The sequence below is a fragment of the Ornithorhynchus anatinus genome, chromosome 10, assembly GCF_004115215.2.
Source record: "Ornithorhynchus anatinus isolate Pmale09 chromosome 10, mOrnAna1.pri.v4, whole genome shotgun sequence".
NCBI lineage: Eukaryota > Metazoa > Chordata > Mammalia > Monotremata > Ornithorhynchidae > Ornithorhynchus > Ornithorhynchus anatinus.
Window position 1 is genome coordinate 8932706 of NC_041737.1, and position 21737 is coordinate 8954442.

Genomic DNA, 21737 nt, shown 5'->3' on the forward strand with positions numbered 1-21737 from the left:
CTAAAACGACAGAGTCAGAGGCCCCGTGGCCAAACTAACCGACTGTTTCTGTCTCCGTCGACGGATTCCCCGACCCCAGAGAGGCAGGAGGAGGCGAGTGGTTTCGGAAGCCGACCGTCGGTCACGTGAACTGGGATGTCACTGCCTCGAGAAGGATCTCCAGCGCGAGATACCAGCCGTGTCGGGCGGGAACGCCAACACCCGCCCACTTTCCGGCAGCCTTTTGCCCGCCGAGGTTTTCGGGTCTTCCCATCTCCCACATTCCAGTATCTCATCCAATATCATCTCCTCGGAACAGGCCAGCGAGGGCCACGTTTCTCCCCTCCGAACCTCGACGAACCATCCCGGGGTGACTCTAAAGCAGCTCCCCTCCACCGTCTTCACCGGGGCAGTACTGACCGAGGGCTTACTGCCTTAGATGAGGTCACTGAGGCCCAGAGAGGTGAAGTGACTTGCCCAAGGTCACACCGCAGATGAATGGCGGAACCAGGATTAGAACCCATGGCCTCTGACTCCCAGGCCTGGGTTCTTGCCACTAGGCCATGCTGCTGTCCCGTTAAGGTCATATGTCTTCCAAGAGACCTTTGCCGACTAAGCCCTCTTTTTCCCGACTCCGTCTCCCTGCTGCATCGGCCTCGCACTTGGATCTTTACCCTTGAAGCACTTGATAGTCGCCCCATCCTCAGTCCCCCGGCACTTACGCACATGATGACAATTTATTTATATTAATGTCCGTCTCCCCCCGTAGCCCGCAATTTCCTGCTATAGTGACTGCCCCGGCGCTTAGAACCGTGCTCGGCCCATAGTAAGCGCTTTACGAGTACCACGATGACTATCATCACTCCCCCGAGCGCTTAGTACAGTGCTCTGTCAGCAGTAAGCGCTCGATTAAATACACCGATCGATGGCTCCTCCCGAGCCGAGTCACCGACGGGGCGAACCGGCGACACAGAGAGAGCCGGCGAAACCAGAGACGTCTGACGTGAAGCGATAATGATGCCGGAGGGGAAACCGCCACCGATTACGAAATTTCAATCCCGAATCCGGAGCGTCTCATTCCTGCTGCCTTCGACCGAACCACCCGACATTTAAATCAACCCCCAGCAGAAAATCCGGGCTTCCTGCCTCGGCCGTGAACGGTGGCCATGTTGGGGCCATTTTAGAGGATCTGGAATCTTACAATCTGGCCCCTCGGGCTTATTTTAATTCCTTCCATTTTTTATTACCCATTAAGCGCTCACCAGGGGCCAGACATCGAGCCAGGCTCTGAGAAGATACGAAACGATCGGATTGGACGCACGTCCCGTCCTACACGGGATTCCCGACCCGAGAAGAAGACCACCCTCGTCCTCCATATGGGGGAAGTGAAGTCCAAAGAGTGACCTGCCCAAGGTCGCCGAGACTGTGAGCCCCGTGGGGGACGTGGACTGTGTCCACCCGGACTAGCTTGTGACGGTGACGGTGGTACCTGTTAAGCGCTTACTATGTGTCGACCACTGTTCTAAGCGCTAGGGTGGTCACAAGCTAATCAGGTCGGACACGGTCCCCGTCCCACGGGGGGGCTGGTAGTCTCAATCCCCATTTTACAGATGAGGTAACTGAGGCGCAGAGAAGGGAAGTGACTTGTCCACGGTCACACAACGGACACGTAGGCGGAGCCGGGATTAGAACCCAGGTCCCTCTGACTCCCAGGTCCGGGCTCTATCCACTAGACCACACTGTTTCTATCTACTTCAGATCTTAGTACAGTGCCTGGCACACAGTGAGCACTTAACAAGAGAAGCAGCATGATTCAGTGGGTAGAGCGCAGGCCCGGGAGTCAGAAGATCATGGGTTCTAATCCCGGGTCCACCACTTCTCTGCTGGGTGACCTTGGGCAAGCCACTTCCCTTCTCTTTGCCTCGGTTCCCTCCTCTGTAAAATGGGGACAGAGACCGTGAGCCCCACGCGGGACAGGGACTGTGTCCAATCTGATTTTCTCGTCTCCACCCCAGCGCTTAGTAGAGTGCCTGGCACGTAGTAAGCGCCTGACAAATGCCACGAGGATCACCCTTATCATTCCTTACCTGTAGGTGTACGGCCCCACCTCCTCCACCTCGGGGGTCTCCCCGCGGAGCGCCTCGCTCGGATTGGTCACGTTGAAGAAGTAGAACTGCATGTACACGGGCGGGGGAGGCTTCTCCCAGGACTCGAAAGCGTCGGTTCCATTCTTCAGCACGACGTTCTGCAACGACAAGCCGGGGAGGGGGTCACGCGTCCGACGTCCATCGCGCCCGGGGACCTCGGGAGCCAGGCACGTGTCGGATCGGGCTCGCCACCTCACGGGATGATGTCACACACGCCGTTCGGCCGTCATAATAATGATGATAATAATAATTATGGTATTTGGTATTGCCAGCATTAGATGATAATAACAATAATGTTGGTATTTGTTAGGCGTTTACTATGTGCCGAGCACTATTCTAAGCGGGTAATCAGGTTGTCCCACGTGGGGCTCCCAGTCTCCATCCCCGTTTTCCAGATGAGGTCACTGAGGCACCGAAAAGTGAACTGACTTGCCCAAAGCCACACAGCTGACAGGTGGAGGAGCCGGGATTAGAACCCATGACTTCTGACTCTTCATCCCAGGCTCTTTCCACTGAGCCACGCTGCTTCTAGTAGCCCTGCTTCTAGTAGCTCTGTAATACTAAGCACTTAACAAATACCATAATCCTTATTAATTAGCATTGATCATTAATTAATTTTAAATTATTAATGAACGATCGATACTGATCGATTAATTACTAATTAACATTAACCAATGGCATCCTAGGTAATAATTAATGGTCAATACTGGTTTATTAATCACAATTACGGATTCGACTGATTTATTGTTAATGAATAATAATTAACGCTTGTTACTGGTTAATAATAATTCCGGTATTTGTTAAGCGCTTACCAAGTGCCAGGCACTGTACTAAGCGCCGGGGTGGAGATGAGAAAATCGGGTTGGACCCAGTCCCTGTCCCGCGTGGGGCTCACGGTCTCGATCCCCGTTTTTACAGACGAGGAAAGTGAGGCCCAGAGACGTGAGTCGCCCGAGGTCACGCAGCAGACAAGTGGTGGAGTCTGGTATATTTGGGAGCCGCCCCCCACAACCCACCACCCAAGATTTAGGGCGCGCCATGCTGCAGGCTGACCGGGCATCGGCACCCCAGATTCCCGGCGCCTTCGCGGCCCGGCCGCCCCCCGAGATTCACCCTACGGGCATCCCGGGCCTTCCCAGGTTGTCCTCCCAAATCCCCTCGGAAAACTCCCATCGCTACGTCGTCCCGGCTAGAAGCAGGCCACGGCATCAGAGAATGAGGGGAAACCGAACGGATTTCAACACCCCTGGGGCCTTTCATCTTCTCGGCGAGAGAAGCCTCATTCCGGATGCACGGGGCTGAGCCGCAACCATGGAAACGGCCATCTCCCAGTGTCCGTCTCCCTGGACCCCGTCCGCCCTGGCCGTCTCCGAGTCCTAGATTCTCCCAGGATTCCTGATCCGCCCTCGGTGGGACCGCACCGGCGGATACGGCTCCCGTCTGCTTCGCTGGAAGTAATCGCGTCTGACCACCTTCGCCTTCGAAGCTCAGTACGGGCAGGGAACGTGTCTGCCAATTCTGTTGTACTGTACTCTCCCAAGCGCTCAGCACAGTCCTCTGCAGTAAGTATTTATTGCTGAATTGTACTTTCCAAGCATCTAGTCCAGTGCTCTGCACAGAGGAAGTGCTCAATAAATACGATGGAATGAATAAATGAATAGTAAGTACTCCATAAATACCATCGATTGATTATTCTAATGGATTTTAATCCCGGCTCCGTCATTTGTCAATTGTGTGACTCTGGGCAAGTCACTTCACTTCTCTGGGCCTCAGTTCCCTCATCTGTAAAAGGGGGATTAAGACTACGAGCCCCACGTGGGACTACTCGATGACCTTGTATCTCTCCCCATGCTTAGAAGAGTGCTTAGCACATAGTAAGCACTTAACAAATATCCTTTTTTAAAAATAATGTCACACTTCCTCCAAGAGGCCTTCCTTGATTAAGCCCCCTCCTCCCTGGCTCGCTCTCCCTTCTTCATCATCCGTGATCTCTGGATATTTGGTAAACGCCCCACTCCCAACCCCACACCACTTATGTACAGACTTTAAGTTATAAATTATTTCTCTACATTAGTGTCTTTCTCCCTCTCCAGACTGTAAACTCATTACGGGCAGGGAACGTTTCTGCTATTTCTGTTGTATCGTACTCTCCCGAGCGCTCAGTACAGCGCTCTGCACACAGTAAGCGCTCAATAAATACCACTGATTGGTTGAACAGCAAGTTACAAAGGCGGGAGAGCAGAAAGAACTGCGACCGGGGCCAGAAAGTCTCTCCCGCCTGAGGCGGATTCCATTTCTCCATCCGGAGCCAAAAATTCCAAAGGGGCCGGGGCTTTGCCGGAGGGAAAACAGGATCGGATTCGCTGGCAAAAACAGCCGGACCTGAGCTGGGCACATGAGAGATACTGCGATAGTGGCCACTGTGGAGGTTAAACATTTGCTGATACTTCCTAAGCAAAACTAAGGATATTTTGGAAAAGCTCTAAAAGAGAACCCAAAGAAATTCATTCACTCTTTCATTCATTCAAGCGTATTTATTGAGTGCTTACTGTGTGCAGAGCACTCTGCTAAGCGCTTGGGAGAGAGTACAACAATAAACAGACACGTTCCCTCCTCGCAACAAGCTCACAGTCTATAGATTACTATAAATAAATTACCAGTATCATAAAGAAATAAGTTACAGATATGATTGAAATCTTCTCACCATCTGCCAAATATACAACTAAACTCCAGGGCCCTAATAATAATAATTTTGGCATTTGTTAAGCGCTTACTATGTGCCAAGCACTCTTCTAAGCGCTGGGGGAGATACAGGGTCATCAGGGTGTCCCCACGTGGGGCTCACGGTCATAATCCCCATTTTCCAGATGAGGTCACTGAGCCCCAGAGAAGTGAAGTGACTTGCCCAAGGTCACACAGCAGACAAGTGGCGGTGCGCCGTTTGGTTTCTAGCTGAAACTAGGGTCACGGCCACATGGCCCGTCAGTCAGACCGACTGACTGATTGACCGACCTGGGGGCCTCCACCAATTTCATCGCCATCCAGCTTGTTGGGCATAAAACACTGTACTGAGCGCCCAGGGGAAAGGCAGAGGTCGCTGCCGAGATGATCCCTGCCCTCGGGGAGCTTCTAACAGAGTCCCTGCAGGGTTGATTGTTATCATCAGACCGTAGGTTCATCTCTATCAATCAACTCCATTTATGGAACGCTTACCGGCTGCCGACTACTGTACTAAGCGCTTGGGAGAATACAATATAACAGACACAGTCCTTGCCCGAGCGAGCTCGTAGTCTGGAGCGAGGAGACAGAAATGAAACCTCAGTTACCTCTTCTGTAAAATGGGGATTAAGATTGTGAGCCTCATGTGGGACAATCTGAATCTACCCCCGCGCTTAGAACAGTGCCCTGCACATAGTAAGCGCTTAACAAATGCCAACAAAAAATAAGCAAATAATCCCGGATATGGACGTTAAGTGCCATGGGGGCGGGAGGGCGGTGGAAAAAGGGAGGGAGTCGGGGCGACGCAGAAGGGAGCGGGAGAAGAGGAAAGGAGGGCTCAGTCGGGGAAGGCCTCTCGGGGGAGGTGTTGCCTTCGATGAGGCTCCGAAGGTGGGGAGAGTCACCGTCTGTCGGATCTGAGGAGGGAGGGCGTTCCAGGCCAGAGGGGGGATGTGGGCGAGGGGTCGGCGGCCAGATAACACGAGGTCAAAGTAGGGTGAGTAGGTTGGCATTTGAGGAGTGAAGTGTGAGGGTGGGTTGGAGTAGGAGAGCGGCCAGGTGAGGTCGGAGGGAACGAGGGGATGGACGGCTTTAAAGCCGACGGTGAGCAGTTTCCGTCTGATACGGAGGTGGATGGGAAACCACCGGAGGTCCTTGAAGCGGGGGAAAATATGGATTGAAAACCTCTGCAAAAAATGATCCGGGCAGCAGAGTGGAGGATGGACTGGCGTGGGGAGAGACGGGAGGCAGGGAGGTCAGCAAAGAGGCCGATACAATACTGGGATAGAATAAGAGCTTGGATTAACACGGAGGACGTTTGACTGGAGAGGAAAGGGCAGATTTTACTACGCGCTCGGAAGGGTACGGTAGGAAGACACCAGCCCTGCCCTCGTGCTGAGAATAATAATAATTGGGGTATTTGTTAAGCGCTTACTAGGTTCCAGGCGCTGTACTGAGCACTGGAGCGGATAGGAGCAAATCGGGTAGGTCGCAGTCCCCGTCCCACGTGGGGCTCAACAGTCTCAATCCTCATTTCGCAGATGAGGGAACTGAAGCCCAGAGAAGTGAAGCCACCCGCCCCAAGGTCGCAGAGCAGATACGTGGCGGAACCGGGATTAGAACCCATGATCTTCTGACTCCCGGGCCCGCGCTCTATCCCCCAGGCCATGCTGATTCTCTACTGGGCCGTGCTGCTTCTCTGCACGGCCTAGTAGACCCGGGAGCCAGAGTCGGACCTGGGTTCTAATTCTGGCTCTGCCAACTGCTTGCCGCGTGACCTGTTGCAAGTCGCTTAACTTCTCTGCGCCTCAGTCCTCCCTCCTCTTTAGACTACGAACCCCATGCGGAACAGGGACTGTGTCTCACCTAATTGACTCGCATCCGTCCCAGCGATTAGAACGGTGTTTGACACGTAATAAGCACTTAAATGATATAAAAAACAGACAATCCTCGTCTCCTTCTCACCCCTCGGCTCGCCACCCCCACTACGGCGTCGGTGCAGACAACTTTTACGAGAGCTTCCACAGCTTTAAAACACCATTCCCTTGAGAAGCAGCGTGGCCTAATGGATAGAGCATGGGTCTGGGAGCCAGAAGGACCTGGGTTCTAATCCTTCTGATTAGAAGAGCTCCCTTTGCTCTGCCCCCCTCTCCCGGCCCCGCCACAGCCCTCGTGAATAAATCTGTAATTTTATTCATTTATATTGATGCCTCTTTACTTGTATTGATGTCTATCTCCCCCACCTCTAGACTGTGATCTCATTGTGGGCAGGGATTGACTCTCTTTATTATTATACTGTAGTTCCCCAAGTGCTTAGTAGAGTGCTGTGCACACAGTAGGTGCTCAATAAATACGACTGAATGAATGGATGAATAATCCTGGCTCCACCTCGTGTCTGCTGCGTGACCTTGGCCAAGACACTTCACTTCTCTGGGCCTCAGTTCCCTCATCTGTAAAATGGGGATGAAGACTGTGAGCCCCACCTGGGACACGTTACTGTGTCCAATCTGATTAGCCTGTATCTACCCCAGCGCTTAGTACGGTGCCTGGCATATAGTAAGCGCTTAACAAATCCAGAAAAAAAATTTGTCTTTTATTTTCACTGCAATTTTGAGACAGGGGATCTACCTCAAAATACCTCACCCCTAACTGGAGCCACTAGCGAGAGAGGATTCCCAGGGTCGGGGATGATCCGGGGAAACCCCTCCGTCCTCCCCCTCTGGAGCAGAAATGGGACCCAGGCTTCCCGCGCTCCTGTCCGAACTCCAGAGCCTTTGAAATCAGGGCAGTTACAACCAAAACCGTCGTTAAATTTCCCCGGAGGCAGCACCCAGGGCTTTCCAGCAATCTCCACCTGTTCGGGTCGTGGCGGTTATAAACCATGATAAGTTCCCAGCTCAAACTTCCTGAAAACCAGCAAGGCACGTGGAAGGAGCGGAACGTCCAGAAAGCCGACCAAACCGCTGGAGCTCCCGGCGGGTGTGCCTGGGCTTCGTGGCGTCCCCTGGGCCTCGAGGAATCTGGAGTCCCCGTACAGGTTCGAGAACATTTTTTCTGCCTTCTGCAAAGCGTCATCCTAAGTAATTAAACTAAGAATGAAAAAACCCTCAAAGAGACCAAAGATTCTGCCCTGTCCTTTCCAACGAGCTCAGATGGGAAGCAGCGTGGCCTAATGGGCGGAGCGAGGGTTTGGGAGTCAGAGGACCTGGGTTCTAATCCCCACTCCGCCACTTGTCTGCTGCGTGGCCTGGGGCAAGTCACTTCACATTTCCGTGCCTCAGTTCCCTCATCTGTAAAATGGGGCTGAAGACCGTGAGCCCCACTTGGGACAGGGACCGTGGCCAACCCGACTCGCTTGTCTCCACGGTGCCTGGCACAACAGAATAATCAGAATGATGATATTTGTTAAGCGCTTACTACGTGCCAAGCACTCTTCTAAGCGCTGGGGTAGCTACAAGGTCATCAGCTCACAGTCTCAATCCCCATGCGACGGATGAGGCAGCTGAGGCCCAGAGAAGTGAAGCGGCTCGCCCAAGGTCGCACAACAGACGAGCGGCGGAGCCGGGATTGGAACCCACGACCTCTGACTCCCAAGCCCCGGCTCTCTCCACGGAGCCACGCCGCTTCAACCCCTTCCTGGGCCCCAACCCGAAGGCAATAAAATGATTACGGTGTTCGTTAAGCTCTGTGTGCCAAGCACTAAGCACTGGGGTAGCACGTAGCGCTTAGCAAATGCCACGCCCCAAAAAAAGTCACAACCTCTCTGGGCCTCAGTTTCCCCTTCTCCCGGTGACAGAGTCCAGATGGAATGAGGCCCGTGTTGGGCCTGATGGTACTGTATCTACCCCAGTGCTCAGTACGGCGCCTGACACCCCGTAAGCGCTTAATAAATACCCCAGTTGGAACGATTGTTTTCCCTGCTGGCCCAAAGAATGCCCCATCTCTTCAAAGAGGAAGTGGTGCCAGAGAAGAGGAGGGTTTAGTCAAGGAGGAGTAACAGGAAAGAACAGAGGGAGCGACACCCCAGATAGAGATTTAGATAAATGTTTCCAAACAACGGGTCTCTCTCCGCGCGTCCGGGTGGAGGAGGGGAGTGCGGAGGAGGAGAGCCCGGCGAGTCCTTGGAGGGCAAAACAAGATTACTTCCCTACGATCACGGGCTCCGGGGAGCCGCTCGGCCTGAGAAAGGGCCCAGACCGGCTTTGGTTGTTTTGTTTTTGTTTTTATGGCATTTACTAAGAGCTAGCTATGTGCCAGGAATTGTGCTGAGCGCCGGGGTAGACGCGAGTTAATCAGGTTGGACACAGTCCCTGTTCCACAGAGGGCTCCCAGTCTTAATCCCCATTCTGCAGATGAGGGAACTGAGGCCCAGAGAAGCAAAGTGACATGCCCAAGGTCACGGAGCAGACAAGTAGCAGGGTCAGGATTAGAACGCAGATCCTCCCAGGAAGCAGCACGGCGTAGTTCCCAAGGCTTTAGGGGGGATGGTGGGAGGAGGTTGGGCACGGGTTGGTCATGGCCTAGCGGCTAGAGCCCGGGCCTGGGAATCAGAGGACCCGGGTTCTAACCCCGGCTCCGCCACTTTGCTGTGTGACCTCGGGTAAGTCGCTTAACTTTGCCGTGCCTCAGTTCCCTCATCTGTAAAATGGGAATTAAGACCGTGAGCCCCGAGTGGGACAGGGACCTTGTCTGACCCGATTATCTTGTATCTACCCCAGTGCTTAGAACAGTGCCTGGCACATAGTAAGCGCTTTCCATAATTATTATTATTATCCTGGGACCCCCCCCCCCCCCACAACCCCTGGGAGCGGTGAGCACAGGCGGACGACGAGGGAGAGACCTGGACTAAGCGAAATAAGTCGCCCAGGGCCTCAGGGCTTGGCTCTCCTCCGGGTCCTCCTACACCATCCATTTCGGGAGCTGCCGATGCCTCCTCCTTCACCCAACCTCTCCCCGAAGCGGCTCACGAGAAGCTGACCGGACCCATTTTATTTTACCCCCCGTCTCTTTCCCGGCCACTGGGCACCGGGGGCCAGGAGTCCTGGAATAACCGAGCTGATTGTTCCTCTCACTCGAAGGCCCAACAGCCTCTGAGAAGCACTGTGGCTCAGTGGCTAGAGCCCCGGGCCTGGGAGTGGGAAGGAACTGGATCCCCACCCCGGCTCCGCCGCTCGTCTGCTGGGTGACCTCGGATGAGTCACCTCGCTTCTCTGGGCCTCACTTCCCTCGTCTGTAAAATTCATTCAATCACATTGACGGAGCGCTTACTGGGTGCGGAACACTGTACTAAGCACTTGGGAGAATACGACAGAACGATAAAAGGCGCATTCCCTGCCCACAACGAGCTGACGGCCTAGAGGGGGACAGACGGACTTTAATAGAAAGAAATAAAATGACGGATATGGACCTAAGTGCCGAGGATGACCAAAGGGAACGAGTCAGGGCGACGCAGAAGGGAGCGGGAGAAGAGGAAAGGGAGGCTTAGTCGGGGAAGGCCTCTCGGAGGAGGTGGGCTTTCGATCAGACTTTGAAGGAGGGGAGACTAAAGGTGCCCGTGAAGGAGTTCCTTGGCGAACGTGAGCCCGTCCCGCAGTCGGGCAATGCTCTGCAACTTGAGAAGCTGGAGAAGATCGCCGTGATCCCACCGAGGGGCTAACGCGGAGTCAAATTCCTCCTGCCAACTTCCCGGTCAAGGCCGGACAGCTGGGCTCCCCACCCGACCCCTCCCTACCTCGTGACGGAGCAGCGGGGCTCAGTGGATAGACTCCCGGGCTTACGGTGTGCAGAGCGCTGTACTAAGCGCTTGGGAGAGTACGACAGAATTAGCCGCCCTGTAAACACGGAACCAGTTTACAGTCTAGAGGGGGAGATGGGCATTAATATAAATAAATGAGTAATTCTGAATATACGATTTAAAGATACGTTCTTGGGGGGGGTTGCGGGGGGGGTGAACAAAGGGTGCAAATCCGAACGCGGAGGAGTCAGGAGGTACTGGGTTCTAGTCCCGGCTCTGCCACGTGTCTGCTGTGTCACCTTGGGCACGTCACTTCAGTTCTCTTAGAGAAGCAGAGTGGCTTAGTGGAAAGAGCAAGGGTTTGGGAGCCGGAGGTCGTGGGTTCTAATCCCGGCTGCGCTGCAAGTCACTTTGGGCAAGTCACTTCACTGGGCCTCAGTGACCTCATCTGTAAAATGGGGATGAAGACGGTGAGCCCCAAGTGGGACAACCCGATCACCTTGTATCTACTCCAGCGCTTAGAGCAAGCGCTTGCCACATAGTAAGCACTCAACAAATACCATTATTATTATTATTATTCTCTATGCCTCACTGACTTCATCTGTAAAATGGGGATTGAGACCGGGAGCTCCAAGTGGGGCAACCTGATTACCTTGTATCTACCCCAGCGCTTAAAACAGTGCTTGGCGCATAGTAAGCGCTCAACAGATACCTTCATTATTATTATTACTCTCTGGGCTTCAGTTACCTCATCTGCAAAATGGGGATTAAGACAGGGAGACACATGTGGGATGGGGATTGTGTCCAGCCTGACTAACTTGTATTTACTCCAGCTCTTAGAACAAGTGTTTGGCACCTAGTAAGCGCTTAACGAGTACGTAATTATTAAGATTATTAATATGATTATTAGTGGTCTCTGCTCGTTGTACAACTGCTATATTGTACTGTCCCAAGAGCTTAGTACAGTGCTGTACACACAGTAAGCGCTCAATACATATGATTGACTGACTTGAGATGGTCTGGAGCAACTCAATCAATCAACCAGTAGTATTTATTGAGCGCTTACTGAATGCAGAGCCCTGGACTAAATGTTTGAAAAAATACAATGCGTGGCTCAGTGGAAAGAGCACAGGCTTGGGAGTCAGAGGTCATGGGTTCGAATCCCGGCTCTGCCACTTGTCAGCTGTGGGACTGTGGGCGAGTCACTTCACTCCTCTGGGCCTCAGTTCCCTCATCTGTAAAATGGGGATGAAGACCGTGAGCCTCACGTGGGACAACCTGATTAGCCTGTATCTCTCCCAGCGCTCAGAACAGTGCTCTGCACATAGTAAGCGCTTAACCAACATTATTACAATGCAATGGAGCTGGGCACTCTTTGTCCACAAGAACAGACCCACGGTCCTCCCGGTGTCCTGGACTGCCCTCCCTCTTCACATCCGCCCAACTAACTCTCTTCCCCTCTTCACAGCCCTACTGAGAGGTCACTTCCTCCAGGAGGTCTTCCCACACTGAGCCCTCCCTTTCTCTCTGCCTCCCCTCTCCTCCTCATTCCCCCTCCTCCCTCCCCTCTGCTCTACCCCCTTCCCCTCCCCACAGCGCTTGTGCATATCTGTACATATTATTTATTACTCTATTTATTTTGCTAATGATGTCTACATAGCTATGACTTTATTTATCTTGGTGGCATTGATGCCTGACGACTTGTTTCGTTTTGGTGTCCACCTCCCCCTTTTAGACCGCGAGCCCGTCGTTGGGCAAGCGGTCGTCTCTATCTGTTGCCGAACTGTACATTCCAAGCGCTCAGTCCAGTGCTCTGCACACGGTAAGCGCTCAATAAATATGACTGACTGAATGAATGAATGGAAGAAGCTTACAGTCTACGGGGGAGATAAGATATTAAAATAGATTACCTCCTCTCTCTCACCGCATCTCGTCCACCACACCGAATCTCGTCTATCTGGCCGCCGACTCCTCGCCCACATCCCGCCTCTGGTCTGGAACGCCCTCCCTCCTCAAATCCGACAGACGGTGACTCTCCCCCTCCTTCAAAGCCTTATTGAAGGCAACACCTCCTCCAAGAGGCCTTCCCCGATTCAGCCTCCCTTTCCTCTTCTCCCTCTCCCTTCCGCCACACCCCTGGACTTCGATTTTGCCCCCTTTATCCACCCCGCCCGCCCTCCCCGCACTTAAGAACGTAACTTTAAACTATACATTCAAAATGACTAATTTATTTACGTGAATGCCTGTCCCTCCTTCTAGACTCTAAACTCATTCCGAGCAGGAAACGCATTCGCTAATTCTGTCGTACTCTCCCAAGCGCTTAGTACAGCGCTCTTCACATAGTAAGCGCTCGATAAATACCACTGTTTATATCACTGCCTGTCTCCTCCTCTAGACTGTAAGCTCCTTGTGGGCGGGGAACGTGTCTGTCGACTCTGCCCTGACATGGGGCAGCTCCAAGCGGGACAATTCGATCAATCGTATTTATTGAGTACTTACTATGTGCAAGGCACCATCCTGAGCGCTTGGGAGAGTAATATAACAGAGTTGATTCATTCATTCATATTTATTAAGTGCTTACTATGTGCAGAGCACTGTACTGAGCGCTTGGAATGGACAATTTGGCGACAGACAGAGCCCGTCCCTGCCCAGTGACGGGCTCAGATAACGCCGGCTCTGCCACTTGGTTGCTCTGTGTCACGCTGGGTAAGTCACTTCTCCACTCTGTGCCTCAGCTCCCTCATCTGTAAAATGGGGATTGCGACTACGAGGCCCACGTGGGACAGGGACTGGTCCCAACTGCTTTGCTGGGATCCGCCCAGTGCTTAGAACGGTGCTTGGCACATTACTCCATTACTCCATTACTGGGGCTACGTGGGGTCCCTCGGAGAGGGAAGGAGGGGACGATATAGCCTGGGGGTGGAGGACAATGGCGACTTTCTCCCTGTGCTTTTTCCAAGTTATTTATGGAGTGCCGCTCGCTGACTCCTCTCCCACCAATGAATCTCGATCACTCAACGGTATTTACTGAGCGCTTATTACGTGCAGAGCACTGTGCTAAGCGCTTGGGAGTGTACAGTACCGAGGGAGCAGACAGGTTCCCTGCCCACAACAGCAGTCTACGGGGGAGAAGGACATTGTTAGAAATAAGTAACTTATAATACAGAGTTTTAAAAGATGCAGATAAGTGCTGTGGGGTTGAGGGTGGGGCGAATATCAAAAACCCAAAGGTCACAGATAATGACGGCATTTGTTAAGCGCTTACTATGTGCCAAGCACTGTTCTAAGCGCTGATTCATCCGATCGTATTTATTGAGCGCTTACTGGGTGCAGAGCACTGTTCTAAGCGCTTGGAAAGCATAATTCGGCGACAGATAGAGATAATCCCGACCCAACAACGGGCTCACAGTCTAGCAGGGGGGAGACAGCCAACAAAACAAACCAAGTAGACAGGCAGCAATGGCATCAATATAAATAAATAGAATTATAGATATATACACATCATGAATAAAATAAACAGAATAATAAATATGTACATATATCCACCTTCACCCTCCACCCCCAGGTGTCTGCGTGTGTACGCACAACCACATCCTGCCTCTGGCCTGGAACGCCCTCCCTCTTCACATCACTTCTCCGTGCCTCGCTCACCTCGTCGGTAAAATGGGGATTAAAGACTGTGAACCCTATGCGGGACCGGGACCGGGTCCAACTCGATTTGCTTGTATCCACCCCAGCGCTTAGCACAGTGCCTGGCACACAGTAAGTGCCTAACCAATGCCGTAGTTATCATCACCGAGTGGGTGCACGGTGTGAGTTTGCGCGCGTGTGTACGGCAGAGGGGGCTTTCAGGAGACTGTAAGCTCGCCGTAGGCAGGGACCGTGTCTGTCTCTTAACCCAAGCGCACAGTACAGTGCTCCGCACACAGGAAGCGCTCAATAAATACTACTGAATGGACGAAGGAGACCCCCATTAGACGCGGAAGGTCCGGCAGAGCTCAGGAGAAGAAATGCAGCCCCCAACGGTGGATGGTCCCGCTCCATAATACCGATGGTATCTGTTGAGCGCTTACTATATGCTAAGCACCATTCCGAGAAGCAGCGTGGCTCAGTGGAAAGAGCACGGGCTTGGGAGTCAGAGGTCATGAGTTCGAATCCCGGCTCTGCCACTTTTCAGCTGTGGGACTGCGGGCGAGTCACTTCACTTCTCTGCGCCTCAGTTACCTCATCTGTAAAATGGGGATTGACCGTGAGCCTCACGTGGGACAACCTGATTCCCCTGTATCTACCCCAGCGCTTAGAACAGGGCTCGGCACATAATAAGCGCTTCACAAATACCAACGTTATTATTATTAACATTATTATTCTAAGCGCTCTGCATCTGGGGGCAGGGAGGCACAGGTGGGTCACTCTGGGCCTGGGGCCCGCCACCTCCTCCGAGGGCGACCTTCCTCCCGAGACGACGACGATCCTCTGTGTCGGCGCGTGCGTCTGCGTGCACGTGTTCACGTCCGAGCGTGGGTCTGCGGGTATCCGTGTGCACGGCGAGGGGAGGCTGCGCAGCCCCCAGCCCCCCTCCCCGAGGTCTCGGAGTCCCTTGCGGCCATAATAATGACAATAATCATCATAATGACGACGACGGCGGCATCTGTCAAGCGCTCGCTGTGTGCCAGGCACCGTATTAAGCGCCGGGGCGGAACGAGCTATCGGGGTCGAACACAGTCCCCGTCCCACGTGGGGCTCCGGGTCTCAACCCTCATTTTACGGACGAGGGAACCGAGGCCCAGAGAAGCGAAGCGATCCGTCCAAGGTCGCCCGGCGGACAAGTGGCAGACTTGGCCATGGCCAACTAGGCCACGTATCTGTTAAGCGCTTAGTATAGTTTCTGGTGCGTGGCGCAGTGCCTCGCGCATTGTAAGCGCTTAACAGATATACTCTAATTATTATTATTAATATCATCAGATAGCAGGTTGTCGGGCGGGCCACACTTTCGGCTGGCCGCCCCCGCCTTCTCCCTCTGGCTGCGGTTGCGGGGAGGGGGTAGTGGCCGCCCTCCAGCCCCCTGGTCTCCCAGCCCTGAGCCTCTGGCCTCCAGCCCCCAACCTCCGGGCCCCCACCTCCCAGGCCCCAGCCTCCAGGCCCCAGCCTCCAGCTCCCCAGCCCCCAGCCTCCCAGCTCCAGCCTCCTGCCCCCCCAGCCCGGCCTCCAGACCCCATTCTCCAGCCCCCCAGCCCCCAACCTCCAGCCTCCCAGCTCCAGCCTCCTGCCCCCCAGCCCGGCCCCCAGCCCCCATGCTCCAGCCCCCCAGCCCCCAACCTCCGGCCCCGAGCCTCCCAGCTCCAGCCTCCAGTCCCCATGCTCCAGCCCCCAGCCTCCCGGCTCCAGCCCCCCGGCCCGGCCTCCGGCCCCCATCCTCCATCCTCCAGCCCCCCAGCCCGGCCTCCAGTCCCCTGCCTCCAGCCCCCAGCCCCCAGCCCATCCTCCAGCTCCGCAGCGGGCGGCCCCCGGCCCTCACCTGGCTGATCTGCAGCTGCAGGGTTTTCGGGAAGACCCGGGCCACCAGCAGGGTGACGCTGGTGACGAGCAGCAGCAAGGACAGGGTCCCCGCCAAGTACAGGCAGCAGCGGCCCATGCCGGGACGGCCGGAGGGGAGGGGAGGGAAGGGGAGGGGAGGGGAGGGGACGGGAGGGGACGGGAGGGGAGGACAGGACGGCCCGGCCCGGCCCTGCGCAGCCCTGGCAGCCGGGGGCCGGGGGCAGCCGCCTCCTCCTGCTCCTCCTGCTCCTGCTCCTGCTCCTCCTGCTCCTGCTTCTCCTCTCCTGCTCCTGCTGATCCGATTCCTGCTCCTGCTGATCCGATTCCCGCTGCTCCTTACTGCTCCTCCTGATCTCCCTCCCGCTGCTGCTCCTTACTGCTCCTGATCTTCCCCCTCCTCCAGCTGCTGCTCCTGCTGCTCCTCCTCCTCCTTCTCCCGCTCCTCCTTTTCCGGCTCCTGCTGACCCTATTCCTGCTGCCGCTGCTACCGCTGCTGTGGCGGTCGGGACGTCCCTCCGGGCCGGGCCGGGCCGGACCGGGACAGGCCAGGGCAGGACCGGGACAGGCCAGGACCGGGCCGGGGCGGGCCAGGGCAGGCCAGGGACGTGTCCCGCCTTCAGGTCCCCGCAGGAAACAATGCGGGGGCGGGCCTGGGGGCGGGCCTGGAAGCGGGCTGAGCTCGGACGGATTCATCCATCCATCCATCCATCCATCCATCCATCCATCCATCCATCCTTCCTTCCTTCCTTCCTTCCTTCCTTCCTTCCTTCCTTCCTTCCTTCCTTCCTTCCTTCCATCCATCCATCCATCCATCCATCCATCCATCCATCCATCCATCCATCTATCCATCCTTCCATCCATCCATCCATCCATCCATCCATCCATCCTTCCATCCATCCATCCATCCATCCATCCTTCCTTCCATCCTTCCATCCATCCATCCATCCATCCATCCATCCATCCATCCATCCATCCATCCATCCATCCATCCATCCTTCCTTCCTTTCATCCATCCATCCATCCATCCATCCATCCATCCATCCATCCATCCATCCATCCATCCAATCATTCATTCGATCATATTTCTAATCCTGATGGTATTTGGGAAGCGCTTCCTAGGTGCCGAGCACTAGCACGAGAAGCAGCGTGGCTCGGTGGCAAGAGCCCGGGCTCGGGAGTCAGAGGTCGCGGGTTCTAATCCCCGCTCCGCCACCTGTCAGCTGGGTGACCTTGGGCGAGTCACGTCATTTCTCTGGGCCTCAGCGGCCTCATCTGGAAAATGGGGATGAACACTGGGAGCCCCACGGAGGACCGCCCGATGACCTTGGATCTACCCCAGCGCTTAGAACAGTGTCTGGCACATAGGAAGCGCTTAACCAATGCCAACGTTACCAGTTCTAAGCGCTGGGGGAGATCCAAGGTCATCAGCGTGTCCCTCGTGGGACTCGCCGGCTTCATACCCACTTGACAGACTAGGGAACTGAGGCCCAGAGAAACCCAAGTGACTCGCCCAAAGTCCCGCAGCTGACAGGTGGAAGAGCCGGGATTAGAACCCACGATCTCCGACTCCCAAGCCCGGGCTCTTTCCACTATGCCATGCTGCTTTTTTGAGAGCTTAGTGTGTGCAGAGCACTGTGCTAAGCTCTTGGAAAGTACAGTGCAACAAAGAGAGACAGTCCCTGCCCCCAAGGGGCTCACGGGTCTAGAAGGGGGGAGACAGACAGCAAAATAAGTAAACAGGCATCAAATAGCATCCGTATCAATAAACAGAATTAGAGATACACAAGCGGATACTCAGTCGGATAGGGGCGAGCAGCCGGACTGACCCACTCGAGGAGCAGCCGGACTGACCCGCTCGGAATGGACCCACTCGAGGAGCAGTGTGGCCCGACGGCTAGAGCCCGGGCCTGGGAGTCAGCGAGACTTGTCTGCTTGGGCAAGTCATTTCTCTGGGCCTCAGTTCCCTCATCTGTGAAACGGGCATGAAGACCCTGAGCCCCATACGGGACAGGGACTGGGTCCAACTCAATTATCTTGTGTCTACCCCAGCGCTTGGTACAGGTACATAGTAAGCGCTTCACAAATGCCATAAAAATTGAGAATAATTATAATTAGGGCAACTGTTCAGCGTTTATCTCGTCGCCGACCTCTCAGCCACGTCTCGCCTAGCATGCCCTCCCTCCTCATATCCGACAGACAGTGACTCTCCCTTCCAAGACTTACTTATTGAAGGCCCATCTCCTCCAAGAGGCCTTCCCCGACTAAGCCCTCCTCTCCTCTTCTCCCATTGCCTTCTGTGTCACCCTGACTCGCTCCCTTCATTCATCCCCCCTCCCAGCCAGCCCCACGGCGCTTATGTCCCTATCTGTAGCTTATTTATTTCTATTAACGTCCGTCTCCCCCTCTAGCCCGTCAGCTCGCCGTGGGCGGGGAGTGTGTCCGTTGACTGTCGTGTTGTAGGCTCCCAAGTGCTTAGTACAGTACTTGGCACCCAGGAAGTGCTCAATAAATACGACCGAATGCAGGAATGGTGGCTCTGCTCAGAGCAAGCGCTCAGTAAATGCGACTGATTGATTGAATGAATGAATGACCCTCGCAGCCAGCGGGGGAAGAGGCCTCTCCCCTGCGAGACAAAGCAGGGCTGTGCTCAGGGCACCGGGCCCAGAGCTGACCGGTCCGGGGAAAGAAAAGATGTCCTTGTCCTTGGTGATGCTGCCCACCAGATGGGGAAATACAAGCAACAGAGGCAGGAGAGGCGGGAGACCAGGCTGGGGAAGCCACGTGGCCTAGTGGATAGAGCACAGGCCCGGGAGTCAGAAAGACCTGGGTTCTAATCCCGACTCCCCCACTTGTCTGCTGGATCACCTTGGACAAGTCACTTCACTTCTCTGGGTCTCAGTTCCCTCCTCTGTCAAACGGGGATAAGACTGTAAGACCTCCGTGAGACAGGGACTGTGTCCAACCTGATTACTTTGTATCTACCCCAGTGCTCAGAACAACGCTTGGCACATTGTGGTTGCTTAACAAATACTATCATTATTATTGTTATTATCATTACTAAGTGCCTAGGTGACAGAATTTCATTACAGGCTGATTATGGAGGTTGAAAGAGAGGGAGGAGACAGAGCTAACGCCAAGGCAGTGGGTTTGAGAAACGGGGAATCTGGTGGTGGCGTCAACTGAGATGGAAAATTTTGACGGAAGAGAGGAGTCAGGAAGGGCGATGGATTTGAGATCAACCTAAGCACTTGAGAAAGTACAGTAGACGGAGCTGGTAGACGCCCCTGGGACATCCAGCTAGACCTGTCCAGGAGGCAATGTCCAGGTATCCACGAAATTGCAGTGAAAGATAGGTGAGGGCTAGCAAGCTAGCCTTGGTCGTCATCCACGCAGCCATTCCAGTTGAAGCCTCGGGAGCCGGTGAGAGATCCAGGGAGCGAGCGAAAAGTGAGAATAGGAGAGGGCCCAGAGCAGAAATCTGAGGGACACTCACCGTTGGCGAACGGGAAGGGGAGACGGAGCAGGAGCCGGTGAAAGAGACCGCGGAGGAGCGGCCGGAGAGGTCAGTCAGACAGACAGACGGCCAGTCAGGCGGGCAGACAGTCAGTCGGTCAGTCAGAAAAGCAGTCGGTCAGCCAGCGTAGTTATTGGACACGACGGATGAAGCTTTCGACAACAAGGTGCTTCGGTTTGGGAGGTGCCCTACGTGGGCCATAAGTGGCGAGCCCACAGGCGACTGGCAAATGTCGAAGTTTCTTCTGGAGAAGCCCAGCCGGGGTGGCGATGTTCCTTCTTGGCACTCAGAACTCCTTAGACAGCAGCTGCCCCCAAAGACCCTCCTTCCTCTGGCTAGATTGAAGGGGCTCCAGCCCAGAGTCGGTGGGAGAAGGGTGGGAATTGAGGGCTGGGAGGACAGGAGGAGGTGTGGAGGTCATTCCCCTCCTGTTTTTCTAAGCAGAGCCTGGAGGGATTTCACCCACCCCATCTCTATAAAGATCTTATCAGGCAGGGATGATGCGACGCGAGAGCGGGAAGGCGGTCATTCCTCTTTCAGAAGGAGGAAGCAAAGGAGAGGAGGTCGGCCGTGGTCCGGGCCACCTTATCCACCCTCCTCGGAGACCGTTCGAGATCCTTTCCCTGTAGCGGGGTAGACGATTTGGGATTTCTGCTCAGCTAGCTGGTCTACCCCACTCTGGCAAGTAAACTCCCCTGCGCGGTCAGCTCGGCGTGTTGTGAAATCCGGTGGGTTGTGTAATTCGCACAATAAACAGTGAGGCATCCAGTGTTTATCTCTTCCCGTTCATGGGAGGCCTCAGAACGGTTTCAATAAACAGCTCTCCAGTTAAGGGAGCGTCCAGCGGGGGAGAGGAGCCCGGAAAGAGAGGTAACTGTACCCTCGCTTCTCCAACCTCTCGCTTTCAAATGTTCTCCCTGCCTAAATCCAGCAGATCTCCCGCTCCTCCTCCTCCTCCTCCTCCTCCTCAGTATTTATTGAGCGCTTCCCTTATGCAGAGCACTCTCCTAAGTGCTTGGGAAGATGCAGCAGAGTTGGCAGACGTGTCCCCTGCCCATATTCCTAAAATCCCACCTCCTCCTCCTCCTCCCCAGATAAACTCCAAATTCCCTGAGTCAATATCAATCCATCAGCCACCTCTAGCACTTACATAATTATTTATCTCCTCCCTCGGCGCTTTTCTATCTGGGTATCAGCAACTGCACAGTCATTTAATCCGGTGGACTTTCCCAAGTGTTTAGAACAGAGCATCGCTCCTAGTGGGAGCTCAATAAATACCACCCCTACTAAAACAACTATAAGAGGCAGAGGCGCCGATGAGGAAGCCATTTCTCCACGGATTGGTTTGCAATCTGATTCCTCTGAACGCCGTTAGAATGGATTCAGTCGTATTTATTGAGCGCTTACTCTGTGTAAAGCACCGTAGAATGAATATAACAATGTTGGTATTTGTTAAGCGCTTACTACGTGCAGAGCACTGTTCTAAACTCTGGGGTAGATTCAGGGTCACCAGGAATATTCCCTGTTAAGGGTGTAAACTCCTTGTGGGGAGGGAACGGATGTACCAACTCTATTACAGTGCTCTGGCACGGTAAGCGTTTGATTGATGGTCATAATAATAATTATGGCATTTGTTAAGCGCTTACTATGTGCCAGGCACTGTACGGGAGAAGCAGCGTGGCCCAGTGGAAAGAGCACGGGCTTTGGAGTCAGGGCTCATGAGTTCGAATCCCGGCTCTGCCACTTGTCGGCTGTGTGACTGTGGGCGAGTCGCTTAACTTCTCCGTGCCTCAGTTCCCTCATCTGTAAAATGGGGATTAAGACCGTGAGCCCCACGTGGGACGACCTGATTCCCCTATGTCTACCCCAGCGCTTAGAACAGTGCTCGGCACATAGTAAGCGCTTAACAAATACCAACATTATTATTATTATTATTACTAAGCCCTGGGGTGGATATAAGCAAATCGGGGACGTGTCTTCCAACTCTGTTACAGAGTATTCTCCCAAGCGCTTAGTACAGCGGTCTACCCGCAGTAATAATAACTGTGGTGCTCGTTAAGCTCTTACTATGTGCCAAGCCCTGTACTAAATGCTGGGGTGGACAGAAGCA

General features: G+C 54.3%; 1 protein-coding gene across 1 annotated transcript in view; it reads right to left on the bottom strand.

The window, feature by feature from the left end:
* The window catches only part of SCARB2 (scavenger receptor class B member 2), a 30247-nt gene extending 14005 nt beyond the window's left edge, over nucleotides 1-16242 (bottom strand). The window contains exons 1-2 of the mRNA XM_029074107.2: nucleotides 16094-16242; nucleotides 2067-2224 (exon numbers count right to left, since the gene is read on the bottom strand). Of these exons, the coding sequence (XP_028929940.1) occupies nucleotides 2067-2224; nucleotides 16094-16210 (275 nt within the window). The 5' untranslated portion in view covers nucleotides 16211-16242. The remainder of the gene's footprint in view (nucleotides 1-2066; nucleotides 2225-16093) is intronic.
* Nucleotides 16243-21737: the final 5495 nt, after the last annotated feature.